A 21,481-nucleotide genomic window follows, 5' to 3' on the forward strand; every position below is an offset into this window, starting at 1 on the left:
TAACAGTTTTATGTTATATTTTTAAAGTGAGTGTGTTGTATGATGTGTTTTATCTCTTCTTCAACACCGTGTCGGTGCCACAAGATGGCGTCATACCCTCAGGAGTAAACTTTGCCTTCACTGTTATGCTGGTCCAACTCAGGTACTCAAATGTGATGCTATACAATTCAGACTTCAAAAAGGATTTTGGAGATCATAAATTTTTCCCTTAATTGCATCTCCTTTAGTGAACTGAAACTCCCAGATGCTGTTATGGTTATGTCATAGCGAAAGTTCAACACAGAGGGGTCAGTGAGTGCAAAGTGTGACTGTAGGCAGGAAGTCTTTCACCCTTTTGACTGTTGCTACGCCTGTAATGTAATTAAGTTTCCATCAACTTTTGTGAAAATTCTGAAAAATCTAAGAAACAAACTTGAACCTTACACCTGACTGGTGTGCAAGAGTTGGTTTATTAGAAAGAGAAAAATGTGACAAGACACAGCAAATAAATTGACATGCAGCGTGTGACTTAAATGTCCACAGAAGCTTGACTAAAGAGCGGCAGGTAAAATCATCACATCAATTAGAAGTGAAAAGAAATTCTCAGAGCACTGATGTCATCGAGGCCTGACATCCTGATGGAAGTGACATCATCATTGCTGACTTGTTAGGTCCGTGGAACAGAGGAATGATCTCTTCCCTTGACACTTCATGTCATTGACATAGTCGTGTTCTGTAGGCAGAGATTTGAACTTTGCTGACAGCAAGTACATACTGCACTTTAACCAGTATGTCGTCGGGCCAATATTACAAACTTGACTTTAGTGCAACTACTGTGGGACAGATCCTTTAATGTGACCCTCTTAACACTCATGGCATGCTTGTTTCAACTGTTGGTTGTCATATTTAATGCAAGCAAATACTGCTGCTACAGCCTGTGAGCAGAAAACAAATTCACTGTGGTCACCTGTACTCTCCTGCCGTCGTCACCATCAGTCATATTCACACACGAAAGGAGGCGAGGTAACTACCTTGGTCTTTATTGATGAATACTGTGACTAGAGATGCATGTCTCTAACACTTAATGTCTTTTGTATGCGTCTCAGTCCATTTTGTTTTTCCGTTAAAGATTATCTCCTGAATGCTGATTCGCTTGTGCAATATAGCGTACTGCTGTCATGACAATGCCTTTTACCCTGGACCTCAAGGATTTCTCCATGTTCTTCCTCATCATGTTGTTCATGCATAAAAAGAAAACACCTGTTTTGTTACATAAAAACTGCTGGGGTTGTGCTTTAAAATGTACGTCTCACTACAAGCACATATTTATTTAGCAGCCTTGGGCTATTTACCAACCTCAGTTAGTGAGTAGCTTCATGTAGCAAACATAATGAACAGCTTGTCAATTTCATCTTCTGAATGTTTTCCGAATGACCACTATTGACTGATACATTATCTTTGTGTCATCTTAAACTACGTAGACATGAAAGTGAAGTGACACTCCACGTGTGTTTGCTTGGTTTATTCATTTGTTTTGTCGTGAAAATGTCATTAATATAATTATGTTGGTACATTGTGATGTAAATATTGTACATAATCATGCTACATATAGGACCGAGTATGTTACTTGAAAGATAAGCTGAATGTTTTACATGGATTTATCAAAATGCTGTAGTTTTTGTTTCTTAGTTTTCATGAAGATTGATTTTACAAGTTAGTGTAAAACAAGATGTCTGCCGCTGTCAGATGTTTCAGTAGTGCATTTATGCTCTTGTTGGTTGTAATAAAATGCTTTATGTTTGTTAATTAAAACAGAAAACTGTCATTTTTTGCAGTTTCTTTTAGAAGAAAAACAAATCTTGTAACTTTATCACAGCTTCTGCTGGAGGGAAAATCTGATTAATTTTTGGACTATTGTGCTGCTTATTCTATATCTTTCATTCAAAATGTCCTCACAAGACACTGTGGGCCCCACCAAGTCTGTAATACAAGAACACAAACACACATAATCACACCTTCTTTCTTCACCCACCGCATAATCTATTCCTTCGCCCTTTACCCTAAACTTAACCATCATAGCTAAATGCATAGGCCTAACTTTCACCCTAAACCTGAACTTAACCTAATTCTAACCTTAACCTTTAAAACTAATTCGTAACCCTCAAACAGACCTTTGAGGTTGTGAGAAGAACCAAATTTTATCGTCACAATGCAGGAATATCCTCAGCAATGATTTAAAACCAAAATTTGTCCCCACACCTTTAGAAAGATATGCACACACACACACTGTTGTAAGCTGGTCTCAAAGCTCAGAGTAAGCATGTTCACACACATTAATATACCCATATAATATTACATTTTGAGTCATAAAATACTGAAAATTTAGAGTAATTTTCATCACGTAATGTTTTTTGTCTTGTGTATTTTAAGTTCCATTTAAATTTAACTCGTCTCTATATTGTGACTGTGATTACGGGAAAACATCTCAACAATCCACAGTAGCTCTGCAGCTGTTCAGTCCACTGGGAAACTGAACAAATCCCCCTCAAACCTTAAATATGTTATTTTGAACTGAGCATGGCTGTTTTGGTCTTAATGTCCATTGACCATTTTGAATTATTGCATTCAGTTTGAACTTCTCTTTCAAAGATAACCTGTGAAGTCCGATGCCACCAGCAGCACATGAGATATTACCTCCATTCTTGGTTGTACAACAGGTTATGTCTCTATGGCATTAATCATTCTAGAAATGCAGACATAAAATAAACTGATTGATCAGCTGTTTGACTGATCAATTGTTTTTTTCCCTTTAAATTTAGCTATGGAATTATTGATTATTGATTATTTAATATGTTTAATATGGAACCATAATCTGAAATATAGAAAATAGACTGAATGATCTTTTTAGAATTTTTATAGAAATTGAGGTTTTGGATCGAGATGGTCATAAAAACAGGTGAGACAAATTAATGCTTAGGATATATGAATTTATTGATTTATTTCAAATGAAATCAGAAGTGACAGTTGGTCTTTCAGCAGGGATGTCATCGAGGGTTGACAACCTGGTGGAAAGTGACATCTTGATGGGATGGGAATGTCGTGTCCTCATGGCAGGGATCACTTTTACATCACAGTTGACAGATGAAGGGTTTCTTCAATTGGCACTGTCCGTCGTTGGGTTTACCTTGAATTGAAAAGGTAACAAACAAACAATTAGAGCTGCAACCAGTTATTTCTGTTGTCAATAAATGTGATTATTATATTTATCTCATGTGTTAATACTTAACATGATTCAGATTCTACTGTAAGATTACACTAGGTGATTTGTTCCAAAAAGTACATTTTTGCTATCTTAGATGTTGAAATCTGATTGTATAAGACAATAAACCAGTCAGCCAATCATTACCCACCAAGGTAGTTCAACTCCAAACAATGTTCTCCTCTGCTGCTGCTGGGCTCCCCGGGTCCCCAGAGGTCGAACTTAAACTGGGTACCATCACTCCACATCCACACACCCTCCTGAAAAAAATTCAATTCATTGAAAAAATACAAAATATCAGTACTGAAATTTCTGCCACCACTCCAACACAGTGTCACTATGGAGGATTGTATTTATGGCGCTAACATTTGAATTAATTTTCTTGTCAGCCTAAATCATTCAGTCCATCTAGTGGTCCAAATCACATCTCTCATGAGGGATAAATATCCTAGATCTAAAAAATAACTTGGAGCTAAATGTAACATCTACATTTGACCACCAAATTATTAAATATAAGGGAAGCAGCTGCATCAGATCCTGTTTTTTAAATCACTCACCTTTACTGCATCATGGCCTCCAATCCAAGTTTGTGTGTCTGCGCCAGTCACACTTTTAATAATTTCTTTAAGGAAGTTGTACTGGTCTGACCCATGAACTGAGGCCAGATTCCCACCATGAGCAATGCAGTCGGCCTAATGAGGAAGACAAAGAGTGAAGTAGAGAGACACAGGGGGGAGGACAAAATAATGTTGAGGTGGGGTTAGTTGAATGATGACATAGAAGTGAGATAAGACTTTTTATCTATTACTGTTTTAAAGTGTATGCCATGACTGCGATGAGGCATTTATAAATAATGTTGCTCCAGAAAGTACCTCTGCATCAGCCCAGCCCTTTGGACCTAAACTGAATAGGAAACAGTGACCGTCAAACTCCTTCCAGTCAGTAGGGCAAGTCACACAGGAAGCACCTACATGATCCAGTATGAGAAAAATATCATTAGTCTTGTTTGTGAGCGAGAGCTGAAGTTGGATGAACATTCTTATGGTAGCCTAGAACTAGTCTTAAATGATGTTGTGACCTAAGAGAAGTGCAGGACACTCTATATCAACACAGTTGGAGGGCATTAGAGGGACCCCAATACAGTAAGTTGGAAAGACTAAACAACGTGGCGTTATTATCGATGATCGCTTAGCATGATCGGGCCATATTGATGCAGTTGTAGTAGAAATGGGTATGGGTATTGCTATTTTGTGAAAATATGCTCTTTCTCATCTAGGGGACTGTATCGTTGTGTCGTCGTGCACAGCAAAAAAAGATATCAAAAGTCTCACACAAAATAGGGCTGCAAGACTAGCTCTTTTAAAACTAATGTCACGTAAATGCACAGCAGTCTGTCATGGCTGACCACTGAGGCCAGATTAAAATCCTGTCTTCTTTTATTTGCTCAAAATAGTAGATGGATAACCAGACTTCTTTACCAACCGTTGGCCTGTGAACAAAAAGAAAAGCTCATTATTAACTCAGTCTATCAGTCTTTCCTCTTTTTAACTCATAAAATGAAGAATGATCACACTGTGCCTGTTACTTACATTTGCTTCCATCCACAGTCCAATGGTCAAGCAGAGGAACACACTGAAATGAAGACCTGACACCATCTGTGTAAAGATGATTTAGAGAAGTCAATACACCATGAAGAAATATTGCATCGTCTAGATGTGATTTTCAATTGCAAAATTCTGAATGTCCTATTTCAACACATTTTCTTACAGCAGTGCTGATGGGTGATATTAGAGGAGGAAATAAAACAAACCCATCTGCAAATGGACACTAAATGTGATAATGAACAAATCGTGAAAAACAGACAGACACTCTGATGAAAGGCAAGAATTAAAAGCTTACCTTGCTGAGCCGATCAGATGTGGTTTCACTTGCAGCAGTAGCAGGGAGAGTGGCAGGATGTGTTGGAAAAGGAAGCACACTCTTTATATACCTTCTCTGGGTGCTCTGACTGCAGTGTGACTTCTTTCCATCACCCCATGTTTAATTATTATAATGAAATCTGAATTATGTGTTTACACAGACTTGAAGAGAAACTGGAATACTCTTCAAACAATGTTACAAAACATAGATACATTGTGTTACCAGGTATCAGCTGTGGCCCGTGCTTCAGACTTCAGTGTAATTCTGAACACTGATCATTTGACAGGCATTTTTGTAGGAAACAGTGCTAACCACCGCAATACCATGTTGCCCCCGTCAAATAATAAGCGATGTAAGACTCTATTAGGGTCATCATTTCATGTTTTATACAGTTACCTCATGTTACTTTGCATAAAGGTGATCTGAATGAGTTCTACCCAATGTAATATACGCTGTTTAGATTTATGAAAAGAGCACTGGTATCAGATCAGTATTCAGTACTGGCAGTCTGGGAAGTGTTACAGTTTTGGAACGGAAATGTCCACTGCAACAGAATGTCTTTCCCGAGTTTGCACTGAATACTGGATGTGAATCAGGAGTTGTGGATTCATCTAAAATGAATGTGATTCTTTAGAAACTGGGCTGGTGAAACAGAGCTTCTGGTAATACAGAATACATGGAAAAATAAACTGACTGACACCCTTTAAACCCTCTTGGGTGTTTAATCAAGCTGATATCATTTAATCTATTTCAAACATCCTGGTTGAAAATAGTGAGAAAATCTCCATGTATAATCTAACCCACAGGCTAGCAGCAGTAACATAACCAACATCACTAGTTGTATTAGACCATGTGGCCAAAATAATGTGGATACCCCTGTCTATGTACTTAAATGTACTTTTGGTCTGTGACTACCTCGTTGAGGCTGATTTTATAAATAATTTACACTCATATAAAAATTCTTCATTGTCCTGTAATGTCCAGAGCCTGGAATCAATTCAATGTGCTCATCATGACCTCAGTAGATTACTGTGGCCTAAACTGATAACATGAACACATTAGATCTTGAAGTGAGGAATAACATAAAATAACACAAAAAGATGGCTGAATCCAGGAAAAGGCCAAATTAATTTTGTGTCACATTTTATCCTCTTCATCTCCTCTGTGGTCCTCTTAGCGTGTTGTGCTTCAGCGTGTCTCATTTGTGCTGCAGGCGTTATATGAAGTACTGTGAACTGTCAAGTTTTTAAAGGTGTTAACCGTCTGTGTTTTTAAACAAAGATGCTGGCTGGAACAAAACGCTTTAAACATGTGTTTTAGCTGAAAAAATGTGAAAGAAAAAACCATGGACACTCAGAATTTTCTTCACCCAAACAATTTAAGTAAAAGTGCAAAAGTATTAACAGCAAAATTCACTTAAAGGATCAAGACTGTAAGTACTCATTTTGATAGTGCAGATGTACTGATATTATTAGATTGTTGATACTGATGCATCACTGTGTAAGCCGTATTTTCAAGATGTAGCTTTGAGGTAGTTTTAACTAACATTGAAAGTATATGGATTTTTTTGCAATACATATAAATGTAATTCATTGGGATTACAGGAAAACATACTAGAATCCACAGTAGCTCTGCAGCTGTTCAATCTGCTGTAAAACTGAACAAATCACTCACAAACCTTAAATGTTATCTCCATCTGAGCACAGAGACTCCTACCAAGCAATATAATATAAACACAAAGTAAAAATAGAATCAACAGAATAAAGAAAACTGAATTGCAAAAATAATAAAGCACAATACAGTTATAAAAAAGCAAAGCCTTAAAGTTTCTGAGAAGGATGTGAATAACGCCAAATGATTTATTTTGGTCTTCTGGGAGTCTTTTAGGCCGTGACCAATACAGAAGGGGCAGAATCAGGAATGCAGCCTGTCTATTGTCGGCCTTCTTGATATGAAATAAATCAAAGATTAGAAAAAAAATGTATTAACTTTAGCCAACACTGGGGATGGTGCTATGATGGTGCTATGTAAAACTAAAACTATGAAGACACCTTCAATCTAATGCCTCTCTGTGCTTAATTATGATGATACTGTTTAACGTGGAACATCCTGGCGGTTAAACGGAAATCCTGCAATGGAAAAAAGCCGCAGGTTAGCTGCACTGTTAATATTCTTAAGGTGGCGCCAATAAGGAATTAATTTTTTCATGATAACAATTTGATCATTCAATAATTTGATCAGAGGGTTTCACACTGGGCAGCCTGAACTGATCTTCAACTGAGATTTAAGCCGTATTTTCCCTGCCAGTTTAGCATCAACTGATTCTCAATGTCCTGATTCCTTATTATTATTGACATTGATGATAATAAAATGTATTTCAGTATGGATACGTGCAACACACAGTGCTTTACATAGAAGCAAATGATTCTTTTTAAAAAAGCTAATAATCGTTGCATCTTATTGCAAATTTCCCATGCACCACCCGATCGTCCGTTTTAACCTCTTCCTACAGGACAGAATATGTAAAATGATTATTTGGTCCCTATGTGGCACCTCAACCACCTCACTTTCTAAAACTTGCTTTCTATGTTCTTGTCTGCTCCCTCACTCCTGTCACATCTGGTGGAAGAATCCAAAAGGACTTGACTCTGCACCTTCATTATTTTCTCCATTAGGTCTGACCCTGCTACCCCATCCCTCTGAGCCACCAGACAGGCTGCTCAGTTGGAGCACATAATTACATCCTTAAGAGCCACATCTAGCACAACATCTTGGTAAAGCTGCCCGAGGTGTAGTCAACTGTTTTATTTTCCAGAGTTATGCAATGGTGCCCCCTGGGTGTTGGATTTTAAATTACAGCTGTGGCTGAGTGAGACAGATGAAGCTACAGACTTTTTGTTTTAAAGGGTAACTACACACTCAAATTCTGCTTAAATGATCTGCTCGCATATTTTAAAAAATGCAGATTGAGCAACATCTGTCTGAGGTGTGGCTATAGTTACACAGGGCAGACTGCCTGACCACCGCTCTACTACTCTCAATACTTTAACATTATGTTAGAACAGGTCCTCATGTATGTCCTCCTTCTCCCAGCAGGGGCTCTGCTGCTCTGTCAGCTTTGTGTCTTCACAAACTTTTATTTTGGATTCAGCTTGGTGATTTCCTCTGGGCTCGCGCTCGCTAATAATACCGCAGGTGTAAATAAAGTGCACGAGCTACAGGTCGTGGACTGATGACGTAAGCAGGAGCAGGTGGGAGAGATGCAAAATGAGTAATGAAGGTGAGCCGATAATTTAGTTTTATCGGTCAGTATTTAATAGGCCCAGAGGTCCGGACTTCTAGTGGGAAACCGTCCAACGAGGTAGCAAGGTAAGAAAATATCAAAATACTGAAAATAGTGTTGTTGCATGTTTCGGTTGACATGTGTGCGCTTTTTCATACCTACTAGCTCGCCCCACTTTGACCAGCAAAAGTTAGTGTCACCACTTAATCTCATAACCATCTTTTGTGTGTTTATTAACAGTTTTCTGTCATATTTTTAAAGTGAGCGTGTTGTATGATGTGTTTTATCTCTTCTTCAACACCGTGTCGGTGCCACAAGATGGCGTCATACCCTCAGGAGTAAACTTTGCCTTTACTGTTATGCTGGTCCAACTCAGGTACTCAAATGTGATGCTATACAATTTTGGAGATCATAAATTTTTCCCTTAATTGCATCTCCTTTAGTGAACTGAAACTCCCAGATGCTGTTATGGTTATGTCATAGCGAAAGTTCAACACAGAGGGGTCAGTGAGTGCAAAGTGTGACTGTAGGCAGGAAGTCTTTCACCCTTTTGACTGTTGCTACGCCTGTAATGTAATTAAGTTTCCATCAACTTGTTTTTATGAGTGAAAATTCTGAAAAATCTAAGAAACAAACTTGAACCTTACACCTGACTGGTGTGCAAGAGTTGGTTTATTAGAAAGAGAAAAATGTGACAAGACACAGCAAATAAATTGACATGCAGCGTGTGACTTAAATGTCCACAGAAGCTTAACTAAAGAGCGGCAGGTAAAATCATCACATCAATTAGAAGTGAAAAGAAATTCTCAGAGCACTGATGTCATCGAGGCCTGACATCCTGATGGAAGTGACATCATCACTGAAGATGTGACATCATCATTGCTGACTTGTTGGGTCCGTGGAACAGAGGAATGATCTCTTCTCTTCACACTTCATGTCATTGACATAGTCGTGTTCTGTAGGCAGAGATTAAAAACAAAAACAACACGAAGACGTCAGAGGCGACAGCTATGTTTGACTAACATACAACAAAGCACAAAACTCAAGTAACAATGGAAGTATACATGTTGTGTCGCTACATGCTTAAAGGGAATAGATCATTTTTGGGTATATTTTTGATGGGCTGTAATCTTGAATATGAACCCACGACTGCAGACCTGTACATGGATCCAACTCCATCATCAAGTTTGCGGACGACACAACGGTGATCGGCCTCATCAGCAACAACGATGAGACAGCCTACAGGGAGGAGGTACAGCATCTGGCCGCTTGGTGTGCTGACAATAAGCTGCTCCTTAACACCAGCAAGACTAAGGAGCTTATCATTGACTTCAGGAGGGAGAGCGGAAACACGCACAACCCCATTCACATCAACGGGATGGCTGTGGAACGTGTCTCCAGCTTCAAGTTCCTGGGGACTCACATCTCTGAGAACCTCTCCTGGTCCACTAACACCTCCAACCTGGTCAAGAAGGCTCACCAACGCCTCTTCTTCCTGAGGACACTGAAGAGACACCACCTGTCCTCAAGCGTACTGGTGAACTTCTACCGCTGTGCGATCGAGAGCATCCTGACCAGCTGTGTCACTGTCTGGTATGGGAACTGCTCTGCCGCAGACCGTAAGATGCTACAGCGGGTGGTGAAAACTGCCCAACGTATCACAAGGACTCCTCTTCCAGCCATTGAGGACATCCAGAGGAAACGCTGACTGCGTTGAGCTCGCAGCATCCTCAAGGACTCCTCCCACCCTGCCCATAAACTGTTTGTCCTCTTACCCTCCGGCAGGCGCTTCAGGAGCCTCCGAACCAGGACCACCAGACTGAGGAACAGCTTTTTCCCCAGAGCTGTCTCCCTACTGAACTCTGACCCCCACTGACCCCCCTGCCCCGACACATCACCATACTGTCCTCTGTAAATATAGTATTTAAATCTAGGTAATATGTATATCACCTCAATCTGTATACACCTGTATTATATGTACATTCCACTCTCAGTCTAATCCGTATATTATATTTATATTTATACCGTAGTCACTAGCACACATGTTCATAGCACTACTCTGTATATAGCACCTGTAATTCTGTATATTCTGTATATTCTGTATATACCTTATATATATTTCTGCACTTTTTCTACAAATTGCACTTCTGGTTAGATGCCAAACTGCATTTCATTGCCTTGTACTGTACAGGTGTAATGACAATAAAGTTGAATCTAATCTAATCTAATCTAATAATTTTTGGGTATATTTTTGATGGGCTGTAATCTTGAATATGAACAAGCAATTTCTTAAGAAAATTAAAAGAGAAGAACACAGAAATGGATATGTACCTTTAAAGTTCATCTCCATACAATGTTCTCCTTTTCCAGCATTGTTCGGCTCTGCTTTGGCCCAGCCAGTGAAGTCAAACTTTGAGCCGTCACTCCACTCCCACACACCTTCCTGAAAGAAAAAACTTGAACAGTCAGTGCCTACAAATTGCACATTATTATATTTCTTCTAGAAATAATTTCAATTACTGCTCAGCGACAGACTGTCGTTTAGTGAGCTAGCAGCACAAGCAACACAGCGGTCACAAACCTAACGATACTTTAGTTCATAGGAACTGCTCACTCAGCTCAGAGGCTGTGCTTAGTTGCTTATTTGTTGGACTGAAAAAGAGAGGCTCTCAGTTAGCGGTTGTGTACAGAACAAATGAGGGATCTAGTAGTGACTGATCTTCTCATCACTGCCGTGGATTCGTCCTCAACCATTGACGTTAGTCATGTAGCAAGTTTGTGTAGAGGAAAACCTGCAGAGATGGGGTGGGATGTTTTCTCTTGGATACTAAAAATCTTTCTACTGTTGTTTCTCCAGTGTTGCAGACTCTGCCTTTAACTGTAAATTAAAAAAAAAATGGGACTGAGGCTGTCCCAGCAACACAAAAACAGAGACTGCTGTGCCCACATCTCTACAGCAACCTGGCTTTATCACAACATCCCAGATAAAGCTACTGCACCTGAGAGCCAATAGGGGTTTGTACTCTATGTTTACATCAATGATGCTTAGGTACTCAAACTTAGTCCTCCTTGATGGACACTGCATCCCTGATGTTTTTCTATGTTCAGATCTCTATTTTATGTATCAAATGTAATTTTTTAAAGGTTTGAGCAACCCTAAAAGTCTTTTCACCTCCATTTATCTCTTGCTGTCTAGCAGTATAGATCTGTTTTATATAACTACCAAATCAACACAACTCACTCACCTTGACTGCATCATGGCCTCCAATCCAAATGGGTTTATCTCTGCCTGTTGCTCTTTTCACTATCTCTCTGGCTACTTTGTAATCATAAGCCGATCTGAGTGAGGCCAGATTCCCTCCGAGTTTTATGCAAGCCAACTGATGTGCGGAAAAGATGTCAGAGACAAATGAAAACATGAAGGGAGGATGAATGAATTATAAGCAGATGAAGAGACTTGGGAAGAAGTAGAGAAATGCAGTGACATAAATACAGTTACTGTATTATTGTTTTCATACAGTCGCCTACCTCAGCATCAGCCCAGTCCCTTTCTTGGAAGTTGAACATGAAACAGCGAGTGCCAATCTGAGCCCAACCAGAGGGGCAGGACTCACAGCACCCTACAATACAACTGTCATGTTAGAAGGACGGCCTTCGATTATAAATACATACCTGCTACAGAATATCCATCTGATTATTCAGAATGAAGATCAAGAGTTATCTCACTAATTGGTCTGTGAGTCATGTGTTTTCTCCGTATCATCATAAATTAATAATTTTATTTTTATTTATTTTTTATATTTATTTTCCTTATTCTTCATTTCTCTCTGCACTGTAAAGAACACAGGATCATCTTTTTTGTGTTTATTGTGCTGAATTGACAAATTAAGTTAATGTTCCTTTCACATGAACTAGATGTGGCATCGACCATTATACTAACTGCTCAGTGCATTCACTGTTTCCAACATCTCAGAGCTCTGTTCTCTGTTTGTGAACATTAGCTGAAAAAGTAACCAAAGCAGATGAAAGCCTGTACAGGAGCTGTCCAGCAGGAAGCCGTCTTCACTTTGGCTTCACTCAGAGACTGTTGGCTGCTGTGTTCTGAGCATTTATCTCAATACCTGAAAAAGTACCAACCTTGACATTTTGCCTGTGAATGGGGAAAAAAAAAACATTATTAGCAATAAACTCACTTTGGAAGAACTGTTTGCCAAAAGCTCACATGACCAAAACCAGATCTATGCTGGACACAAAAGGTTTCAAAGAGTCCCACATTGGACACCCAAGGTGTAGGTTTTGATTCATAGCTGATGCCTGCTGCATAGCATTGTACTGGCCAAATTATGCTTTAATGGTGTTCCCCACAATATCTATGTTTACACTCTTCTATTTAGTTCAGGAAACGAACTAAAAGTCACTGAGAGGCTGAAGTGGGGCCTGGTTTGCTCGGTCTTACACAAAAAATAAAATGAATAACTCTTACTAATAAAAAAGATCAACTTAATATACCATGCACAAAGGCTTGGTCAAACTCAGTGATCAGAAAAAGTGCGATCAAATTATGGCGACCCGCTCACCCTCTCTCCGTGTCTCCCACGAACCGTAGCCTACAACTCCATAACAAATAATACTCACATTTGCTTCCATCCACAGTCCGCTGGTCAAGCAGAGGAGCGCGATGAAGTGAAGACCTGATGCCATCTGTAAAAAGATGAATTATCAAGACATTGTCAAACAAATCTCTCAAACACTAAAAATAATCAAGAGCAAATCAAGAATATTTTTTATGAAGCCGATGCTATGAAGAAAAGAGAGAATTTAACCCTTAAGGTCTATACATACTCCGCAAGGACAGAGAAATTTGTTAGTTTTCTCGAGGTGGCCAGAACGAAGTTCGTTCTGGCCAGGACATTTCATACTTCACGAGAAACTCAGGTGTTTCTCAATGTGAGTTCTTGTGGACTTGTGAAACGTCATCACTCGCAGACCAAGTTCTGTTCCAATTCAAAGTCCGCATCAAGCCAAGTACGGTCCAAATGCCCGGATGTGTTCTTGCTCCGCCCATTTTACGGAGTATGCATCAGGTGGTGAAGCAGCGTTGTTTGATATCATATTTCGTTTTTATCATAAATATATATTTTAATGGCGATAACAGGAGTAGATACGTATTAAGAGCTGAGATGGGGACATCATCAAGTCCGCTGCCGTTCCAAATGCAGAGTGGCCAGAGTCTTCGGAGTCCAGACTTGCCGAGTCCAGACTTCTAAGTATGCAAGTCCAAAGTTGGCGTACTTGGTATTGAGAAACGACCATGATTTATGCTTTTCTGCATTAACCACGTCCGCTACAAATTTCTGACCAATCACACAATAGTTCTCGGAGACCACATGAGAAAAAAGTTCTGCCCAGATGATGTGTCAAGAACAAGCTGCAAGAACTCCTAAATCAGGGCTGCGAGAAAAGAATGACGTCACTTTTTTTCTCACAGTCCTGGGAGAGAGAACAAATGTCTCTGTTCTTGCGGAGTATGTACAGGCCTTTACCTTGGGATGATTAGATGAGGTTGTTCTTGCAGTAGAAGCAGCAGCTGCTAACAGATTGTCTTGGAAGGGAACATCTCTTTATATACCTTCTCAAGATGGTTTAGTTCAGTAACTTGCATGCTTCACTCACCTTAGAGGACACATGAGTTTATACAGTGGATCTTGTAATACAAGCTGCCACAGCCTTGAGTAAAAGTTAGACCTTTAAACAATGAAGGATCTGTTCTCAGCAGCTCTGTTTGGATTAGGATTAGTTGGAATTTGAGGTCACATGTATTTACCAAGAATATTGACTTTTTGTTTTAGGGTGTGCCCTTTTTGATGACCCAGTTCAATGCAACATTATAACAGTATCAACTATGCATACAGATAGTATAAACCAGCACTGTCACCCAAGATTCTCAGTATATATAGTATAGATGACAATATGAATACAGAAAATACAATGAAATAAAATTAGGCTACCTGTTAGTGTTCCAAGCATACACACGTGGACAAAATTGTTGGTACCCCTCTGTTAATGAAAGAAAAACCCACAATGGTCACTGAAATCACTTGAAACTTACAAAAGTAACAATAAATAAAAATTTATTGAAAATTAAACAATCAAAATCAGCCATTACTTTTGAATTGTTGTTCAACAGAATTATTTAAGTGCAGCTCAATTAGCATTTGCCAGAGAACACCAGAATTGGCAAGTCGCCATTGGCGCCACCGTTCTCTTCACAGATGAGAGCAGGTTCACACAGAGCACATGTGACAGACGTGAAAGAGTCTGGAGACACCGTGGTGAACGTTGTGCTGCCTGCAACATTATCCAGCATGACTGGTTAGGTGGTGGGTCTGGGAGGCATATCTTTGGAGAGTTGCACAGATCTCCATGTGCCAGCCAGCCTAACTGGTACCCTGACTGCTGTTAGGTACCGGGATCAAATCCTTAGATCCTCAGAGTCAGACCTTACGCTGGTTCAGTGGACCCTGGGTCTATGGCAAGGAGGAATAAGACATATCAGGCAGGGTAAGTGTATTGCAGAATACCACCTGCCGTGTTCTTGAATGAAACTAAAATAGAAACCTTTTCAGTGAATAGGTCAAAAAACATCTGGCAAATGATCTTCTAAGATACGGTAGAGGAAATATGAAAAATAGAAACTATATTATACAAGTGAGGTCACATATGCACATTATGAAGTGAGGTAAAAACATGAATAAATATATTGCACAGAGTGAAGTTATCCTAAATAAATATATTGCAGAGTTGGTGTACATTATAGTGCTGTTATTGTCAGTTTTGGTGCAGTGTGGTGTACTGGAAGCAGTGCAGGTTGTTATGACATTAGTTATAGGTAATATTCAATACAGTAGCTCAAACCTAGGGTTGGGCAAGTGAGGCAGGAGCCAGTGGGACCTTAGCTCTGAGCTCCCATGAAAGCAGTAAAATCTTTTCGTAGGGGTCATCAACACATTATCAACAGCCATGTTTTTTGGCCCCAGACAGCTTTATTGGACAGTAGATAGTGTCTTTTCACAAACCAGTTGAGCCACCAGGGCGACCCCCAACAACTATTATTTTAATCATAAATAATGCATTTTTGAATGTAATGGGTATTATGTACGCCTCTCGTACATAGTCAGCTGGGAATGGCTCCAGCCCCCCCTTGACCCTTAAGGATAAGCAGTATAGACAATGGATGGATGGGTATAATTTACATTAATGACATATTTAGGTTAAATGAAACCTGTTTTCCAAAAGAACTACACAACAAGATGTCTTGTGAATGACAGTATAGCTGCACTTCAAAACCATGGATACAATGGTTGCAAGTAGGTGTGTGTGTGTGTGTGTGTGTGTGTGAGAAAGTGTTGAACCACATAATGAGCAGTGAACTCTCCCACCCCCGCTCTCACTCTCTTTCAGAGAGCACACCCGTTTATTTATTTATTTATATCCGTAGTTAGTTTAGAAATCCCTACAAAGCTCAGACTATAACTCCAACCCTGCTCAAACCTTTCTCAAATTGAAGAAAGTAAGGGTCATAACCTGACCTATTTTAGTTGGGCTTGGTTTAGACTACACACACAAAGAAATCTATATCTTTAACCTCAGTGCCTCCTGAGTCTGCAGTAAGCATGGCTTTCTGTGCTCCCAGACTTCAGTTTAATCCATTCATTACTTCACCATGGGATCGAAATCTTCAAGCAGGGTTAGGGTTTTGAGCCAGAGGTCTAGAAAAGATAAAAGAAAGTTAAAGTCACGACAAAGTTAGATGTATGTTCTTTAGTACTTCCACCTCCTCTAATCCCACACCCTGAGTGGGCAGGGTTAACAAGGAATCAAACAGCCCTCGAGTTAAACTAACACCTTAATGTGACTCCTGCAGTGGGATTTCTGCTCTGTTAAGTTGCTCACTGACGAAAATCCATGGAATTACCTCAAATTGTAAGTCGAGGAACAAGTAAATCTATGTGTTGAAATATTCATGTGCCCTGATGGGTGCCCTGGGTTTGATGAGTAGACACTAGACATGTGGTTTTAATTTTGGAAATAGATTTGTTTAAGGAAAATCTAGCAAACAACCTTCATGTTTATGAACCCCCCTCCCCCTTCCAAACGGACTTCAATTTACAGTAAAGGATAAGCCACAAACTAAGATGGTGAATAACTAAGATACAGCCTGAGGTTTCACTTTCTCTGCTGGGCTGTTTTCACTCACTGTTGAGGACCTTTGTCTCTATCCTTTCCTTAGAGCTATTTTCTTCTTCTACATCTTGTTTTTCAGCTCATTTTAATTCTTTTCTGGCATTTCTCTCCCTCTCATCCCATTCAAAAATAAATTTTTTGTTTCCCTCCTACATACCCAGATTTCCAAAAACATACTGGATTTATTGCCTCATGCAGCCATATGGGCACTCAAAACAAACAAAAGGATAAAACGAATAAAGCATTACAGAATATGATGATCAAATACAAAGTTTCTTTAGTCTGCAGCTTTGGCTGCTTTACAGGGAACAGGGAGTTAACTGCTGCCTAATTACTTTTTTCAGTATAATACTAGCTGTTATATTGTGTGTTCTCTGAATGCTGTCTCAACAAAACACCATCTGTCCATTGCACCTCATGGGTTAGAACTCGACTTAAGCTGTATTCCCAGAGATAATGAGAAGAGCCAATGCATGTTAATAACATTTTATTCCTGTCTGTAGGTCCACATTTACATCACCATCAACATTTCTGGGCATTAATGGCCAGCACAGAAAGTCAAGATAATTGCAGCGAAATCCCAAATTAACAAGGACAATTTCAAAACAAGTATGTTGTCTGAAAAATTACTATAAATAATACATGCATGAGCTAGAAAATGATTTCAAGGTACCCTAAGGAATTCTCACTTTAAAAGAAACATTTTGCTTCTGTTCTTAGGGCTTTAAAATATCATTAAATCATGCAGAAGATATTTCCTACTCCCATAAAACCAGTGTAATCAGTGTATTTGAGTTTGGTCTAGACCTGTGTGTTTTATGGAAGGTTTATGGAAGGGAGTCTCATTTCTGCAAGTACAATTCAGCCACTGATGACCATGAATATTTGCACAAAATTTCATAACAATCCATTCAATAGTTATTGATATATTCTAGACCAGCCCTGCCATCCCTTAATGCCCTGTCGCTAGTGAGGCCAAAAATGATTATGAGGAGATACCTGTCATCAACTTGCATCATCCAATGCTGTGGCCTTTATGCTGGCACTGTTTTGTCTTGTTGTGATCGGCAACCATCCACAACCAACCTTTAACAATGTTTCTCTCATGATTATTGTGTCTTATTTGGGACCACTGAAAAACTGCAGTGTATTGGGGCCTTTATGAAGGAAACGGGAAGGTGGATGATTGGGCGTGTTAAGTGTGTGATACTAAAGGCCACAGTTGCCATCCCATTTACTGTATAAACATCACCGCTGGTTTCTTTTTACTATGACAACAATGTTGCCTAAACTTGATGTGGCAGAACAATAACTGCTTAAGTGAAGCATTTCTGTGACTATCTATCTATCTTATCTACTTTGTTATTTAGGTATGAGGAGTTTGCTCAACTTTTTTCAAGCTATTCTTTCTCTCCACATTGTTTTTTTCCCCTCATTTGGCATTTTGTAACTTTTCTGTCAAACTACATGAATAACTAGATCTTAACTAGAACAACTAATCTGTGCAACTGAAAGAGAGGATGGGAAAGGAAAAAGGGAGTAAAATTACCATTTTAATATGTACAAAATGACAAAAACACAAACCATGTTAAATTCCAACAAACATTTATTTGTGAATTCTATGACAAACAGAAGGCAGTTATAATATCTCGTTTTACAAGCTACATTGGTCGGGAAAAAAAAGAATCCCCAACCCTTTAAAAATCCACCTTGATCAAATTTTCTCACTTAACTCATTTATTGTTTGCTGCCTTATTTTGTTTTTCATCAGCTTCAAAATGTACCTATTTACAGAAGAAATGCTCAAGTGAGGCCTATAAAGGGAGAGAGCTACATACTTCCACAGCGACCTGGTTCGGATCAGCTGGTGACATTCAGCTTTTCTCAAAGAAACAAAAGGACAGAAAGAGTACAAATCTTTGTACTTTTTTAAAGTTGCAATACAAGGGGACAACTTTCCTCACTGTGTACTCATTTTATTTGTCTTTCATTGCATTCCCCTTTTACTGAAGAATCAAGCATTATTTAAAAAAGACCAGCAGGTTATATAAAGAGAATATACAGGCAGTCTCTACATAATAGTTAAGCTAACATTATGAACAGCTAAGAATTCATGTACATATTGCCAAGATGTTACAATAATATGAATGGTATGGAAACATTAAAAAGGCTGGAAAGAATCATGTTGCTTTTCAAACAGGCTTCAAGACACACAGGCAACAATGAGACTCATGGTTTGTGCCATGCAACCTTTAAGAACTCATCAGTCATTGGCTGGTGATGCTGTGTGACCTGTAAAACTGTCTATCATTGGCTGCAATGCCTAGTAATTATAACCTGAGGGGGAGGAGCAAATGTATCACCTGACAGACAGGTGGAAAGGCTGGAGAGGCAGAGACGAAACTGACTGCTGACATCAGAGTCAGAGAGAGATTTGAGTCTTATGCTGACCGTGCCATTTCAGATATTTGTAGTAAATGCAAGAAAATACGTCGTAGTAAGTTGCAGTAAATACCAGTAAGAGCTGTGAAATGCATTTCAAGCTACGGTATGTCACATCCGAGGTTTGCTGTAGGAAGAAAATCATTATTAAATAATTTATATTAGATTTTAGATTTCATTTTATGCGTTAAAATCAGATAAAACATTCTTTTTTTTTGCGTCCTCTAATATGACACAAACCCAGCATCAAAACAACGGTCTTCTCCGTCGTCTCAAATACAGCTTGACTCTAAAATATGAGCAGAGAGCCTAAGACATGAGGTTGACTGAGACATTTAACCAAAACATTTACCTTGGTCCGAATTTTCAACCATTTGGAGGTCTGGTCACACAAAACTAATTTCTAAGGCATACTGTACGCTTGAAACCTTGACACTGAGATCCCTTATTGGCTTGTAACACGTATTGTCCGTCACAATGTACATAGCAGAGAAACCGTTGAAGATTAATATAAAGACAATTCAGTCTACACCTACAGCAAGACAACAAATGAATACATTTAACCTTAACTCCAGATGTCATTAATCTGGAATTTGGCATCATCATACTGTGTGTACTTAGTTGGAGCCAAATATTTTCAGAAAAATTAAAGTTTTAGTTAAACCAAGACATCTTTGTAGTGGAAAGGCACAAAGTGACCTTCTCATTGAGCGAGACTAAATAACAATATGAGGCCCGTGCATCAAATATGTTCAGAAGATTGATGCACAGTTACATAAAAAATACATTAGTCTTATGTTCTGTGTTATTTAATGACGAGGATAGCATTAATGTAAGACGTGTAAGAGGTAGAGCAGAATCTGGCAAACTTCTCGGAGTGAGGAGTATTCATTTAATCCATGCCATTGTGTTGGGCAACATCAAGAAAGGATTCTGGATCTCTGAAAAAATTTACATTAAAATCAAAAAATATCTCAACGCTTGAATATTTGTACTAAAGATTCGATCAAAGTCACATAATATTTTTAGTAAATGATGCCAAAGTCTCTTCATTCAATTTCAACAATTTATTCTGTAAAAAATAGATTTTGTTTGGGTGTGTGCTCTTTATTTAGTAGGCGTCACATTTTACAATTTTAAAACAAATACCCCATTAGTTGCTTGGACCTGTTATTGGCATCTGTTGCATTTCATTTTAAATGCAATGGAAAGAAGAATGAAATTAAGAATGAATCCAAGATTAATAGCTCTTTAAGACAGATTATGTTGTATTGCAGTATAGCCAAAAAGCAGAAATGATGCCAAACCTAATATTAGGGTAAAGGTTCCTTTGTTGTTTCAGACTATTTGTCTTGGTGTATAGTGGAAGAGACTGTGGGACGACTGCGTGAGTCATTATTGGACTGTGGTTACTACAAACAGCACTTCTGCTGTTGGCTCCGCCTGCATCCCACTCACTACTGTGTCTCAACTCAGGCTCTTTTTACAGTATACAGAGATTTTTGGCAAATGTTCAGCAGCCATAATAAGACCTCCAGCTTATGTGCCACAGGGAACGGAAAAATTTATTTAGTTTTCTTTTTTTTTTTTTTTTTATTTCTCTCTTACCATGGCACTACTAATGTGTCTGGACTATTTTGAGTCAAGGCAGCTATCTGAACACGCAGTATGTACTGTAAATTGCATACTAACATAAGAAGCCAGCATTAGCGGCTGGTAGTGGAAATGTATCATTACCAATCTTGATTCTTTTAATTTCTCGGTTAGAAGAAACATGAATGGCTGTACATTGTTTGGCTAATTGCACAGGTTTTTACTCACTTTATTGTGTTGGTATGCTGAAATTCAGTGTAGTAAAGTATGTACTCTCAAACTGAATGTGAAGTGGCTGTGGTCATTGATCTTTATTGGAACTGAGGGTTGATAAAATGTGCCAGACCTCCAGACTAGGAATACTCCACTGAAAGCCTTTGTTTTAAAATGTCGATTACTTTCGCATCCGTAGCCATGCGCACAAAAAGCAAAGATATCCAGGTTCAAACTAGGATTCGAACCTGGAACCTTCTTGCTGTGAGGCAACAGTGCTAACCACCGCATCACCATGCTGCCCCTGTTGAGACACACTTTGGCAAATATATAATTGTTGGAAAAATACTGAGCATAAGGAGCAGCAGCAAAGTAGTGGATTATGCTGCAGCAGTGATTTGGTTTCTATAAAACATTTAAAAACTTTTTTTTTGACATGAAAACTGTGTCATTGTTCGAATCCTTTGAAATTGCTCCAAATTTAAGCAGACAGCAGCTGCAAAGACACAGGTTACAAACTTACAAGCGCTGGATTTTCAGTGGAGTAC

The 21,481-nt window shown here is 39.0% G+C and overlaps 1 protein-coding gene across 1 annotated transcript; it reads right to left on the bottom strand.

Annotated features, from left to right (window-relative positions):
- Positions 1-2,945: 2,945 nt before the first annotated feature.
- Positions 2,946-14,099, bottom strand: LOC139209249 (C-type mannose receptor 2-like). The gene is made up of 10 exons (XM_070838895.1): positions 13,985-14,099; positions 13,064-13,142; positions 11,970-12,061; positions 11,687-11,821; positions 10,773-10,884; positions 9,321-9,397; positions 4,111-4,257; positions 3,796-3,930; positions 3,390-3,498; positions 2,946-3,163 (listed from the first exon to the last, which is right to left on the bottom strand). Exons 2-10 carry the CDS (start codon positions 13,140-13,142, stop codon positions 3,108-3,110), a joined length of 942 nt encoding a protein of 313 aa, XP_070694996.1. The 5' UTR covers positions 13,985-14,099; the 3' UTR covers positions 2,946-3,107.
- Positions 14,100-21,481: the final 7,382 nt, after the last annotated feature.

This window comes from Pempheris klunzingeri, chromosome 11, assembly GCF_042242105.1.
Source record: "Pempheris klunzingeri isolate RE-2024b chromosome 11, fPemKlu1.hap1, whole genome shotgun sequence".
Taxonomy (NCBI): Eukaryota; Metazoa; Chordata; class Actinopteri; order Acropomatiformes; family Pempheridae; genus Pempheris; species Pempheris klunzingeri.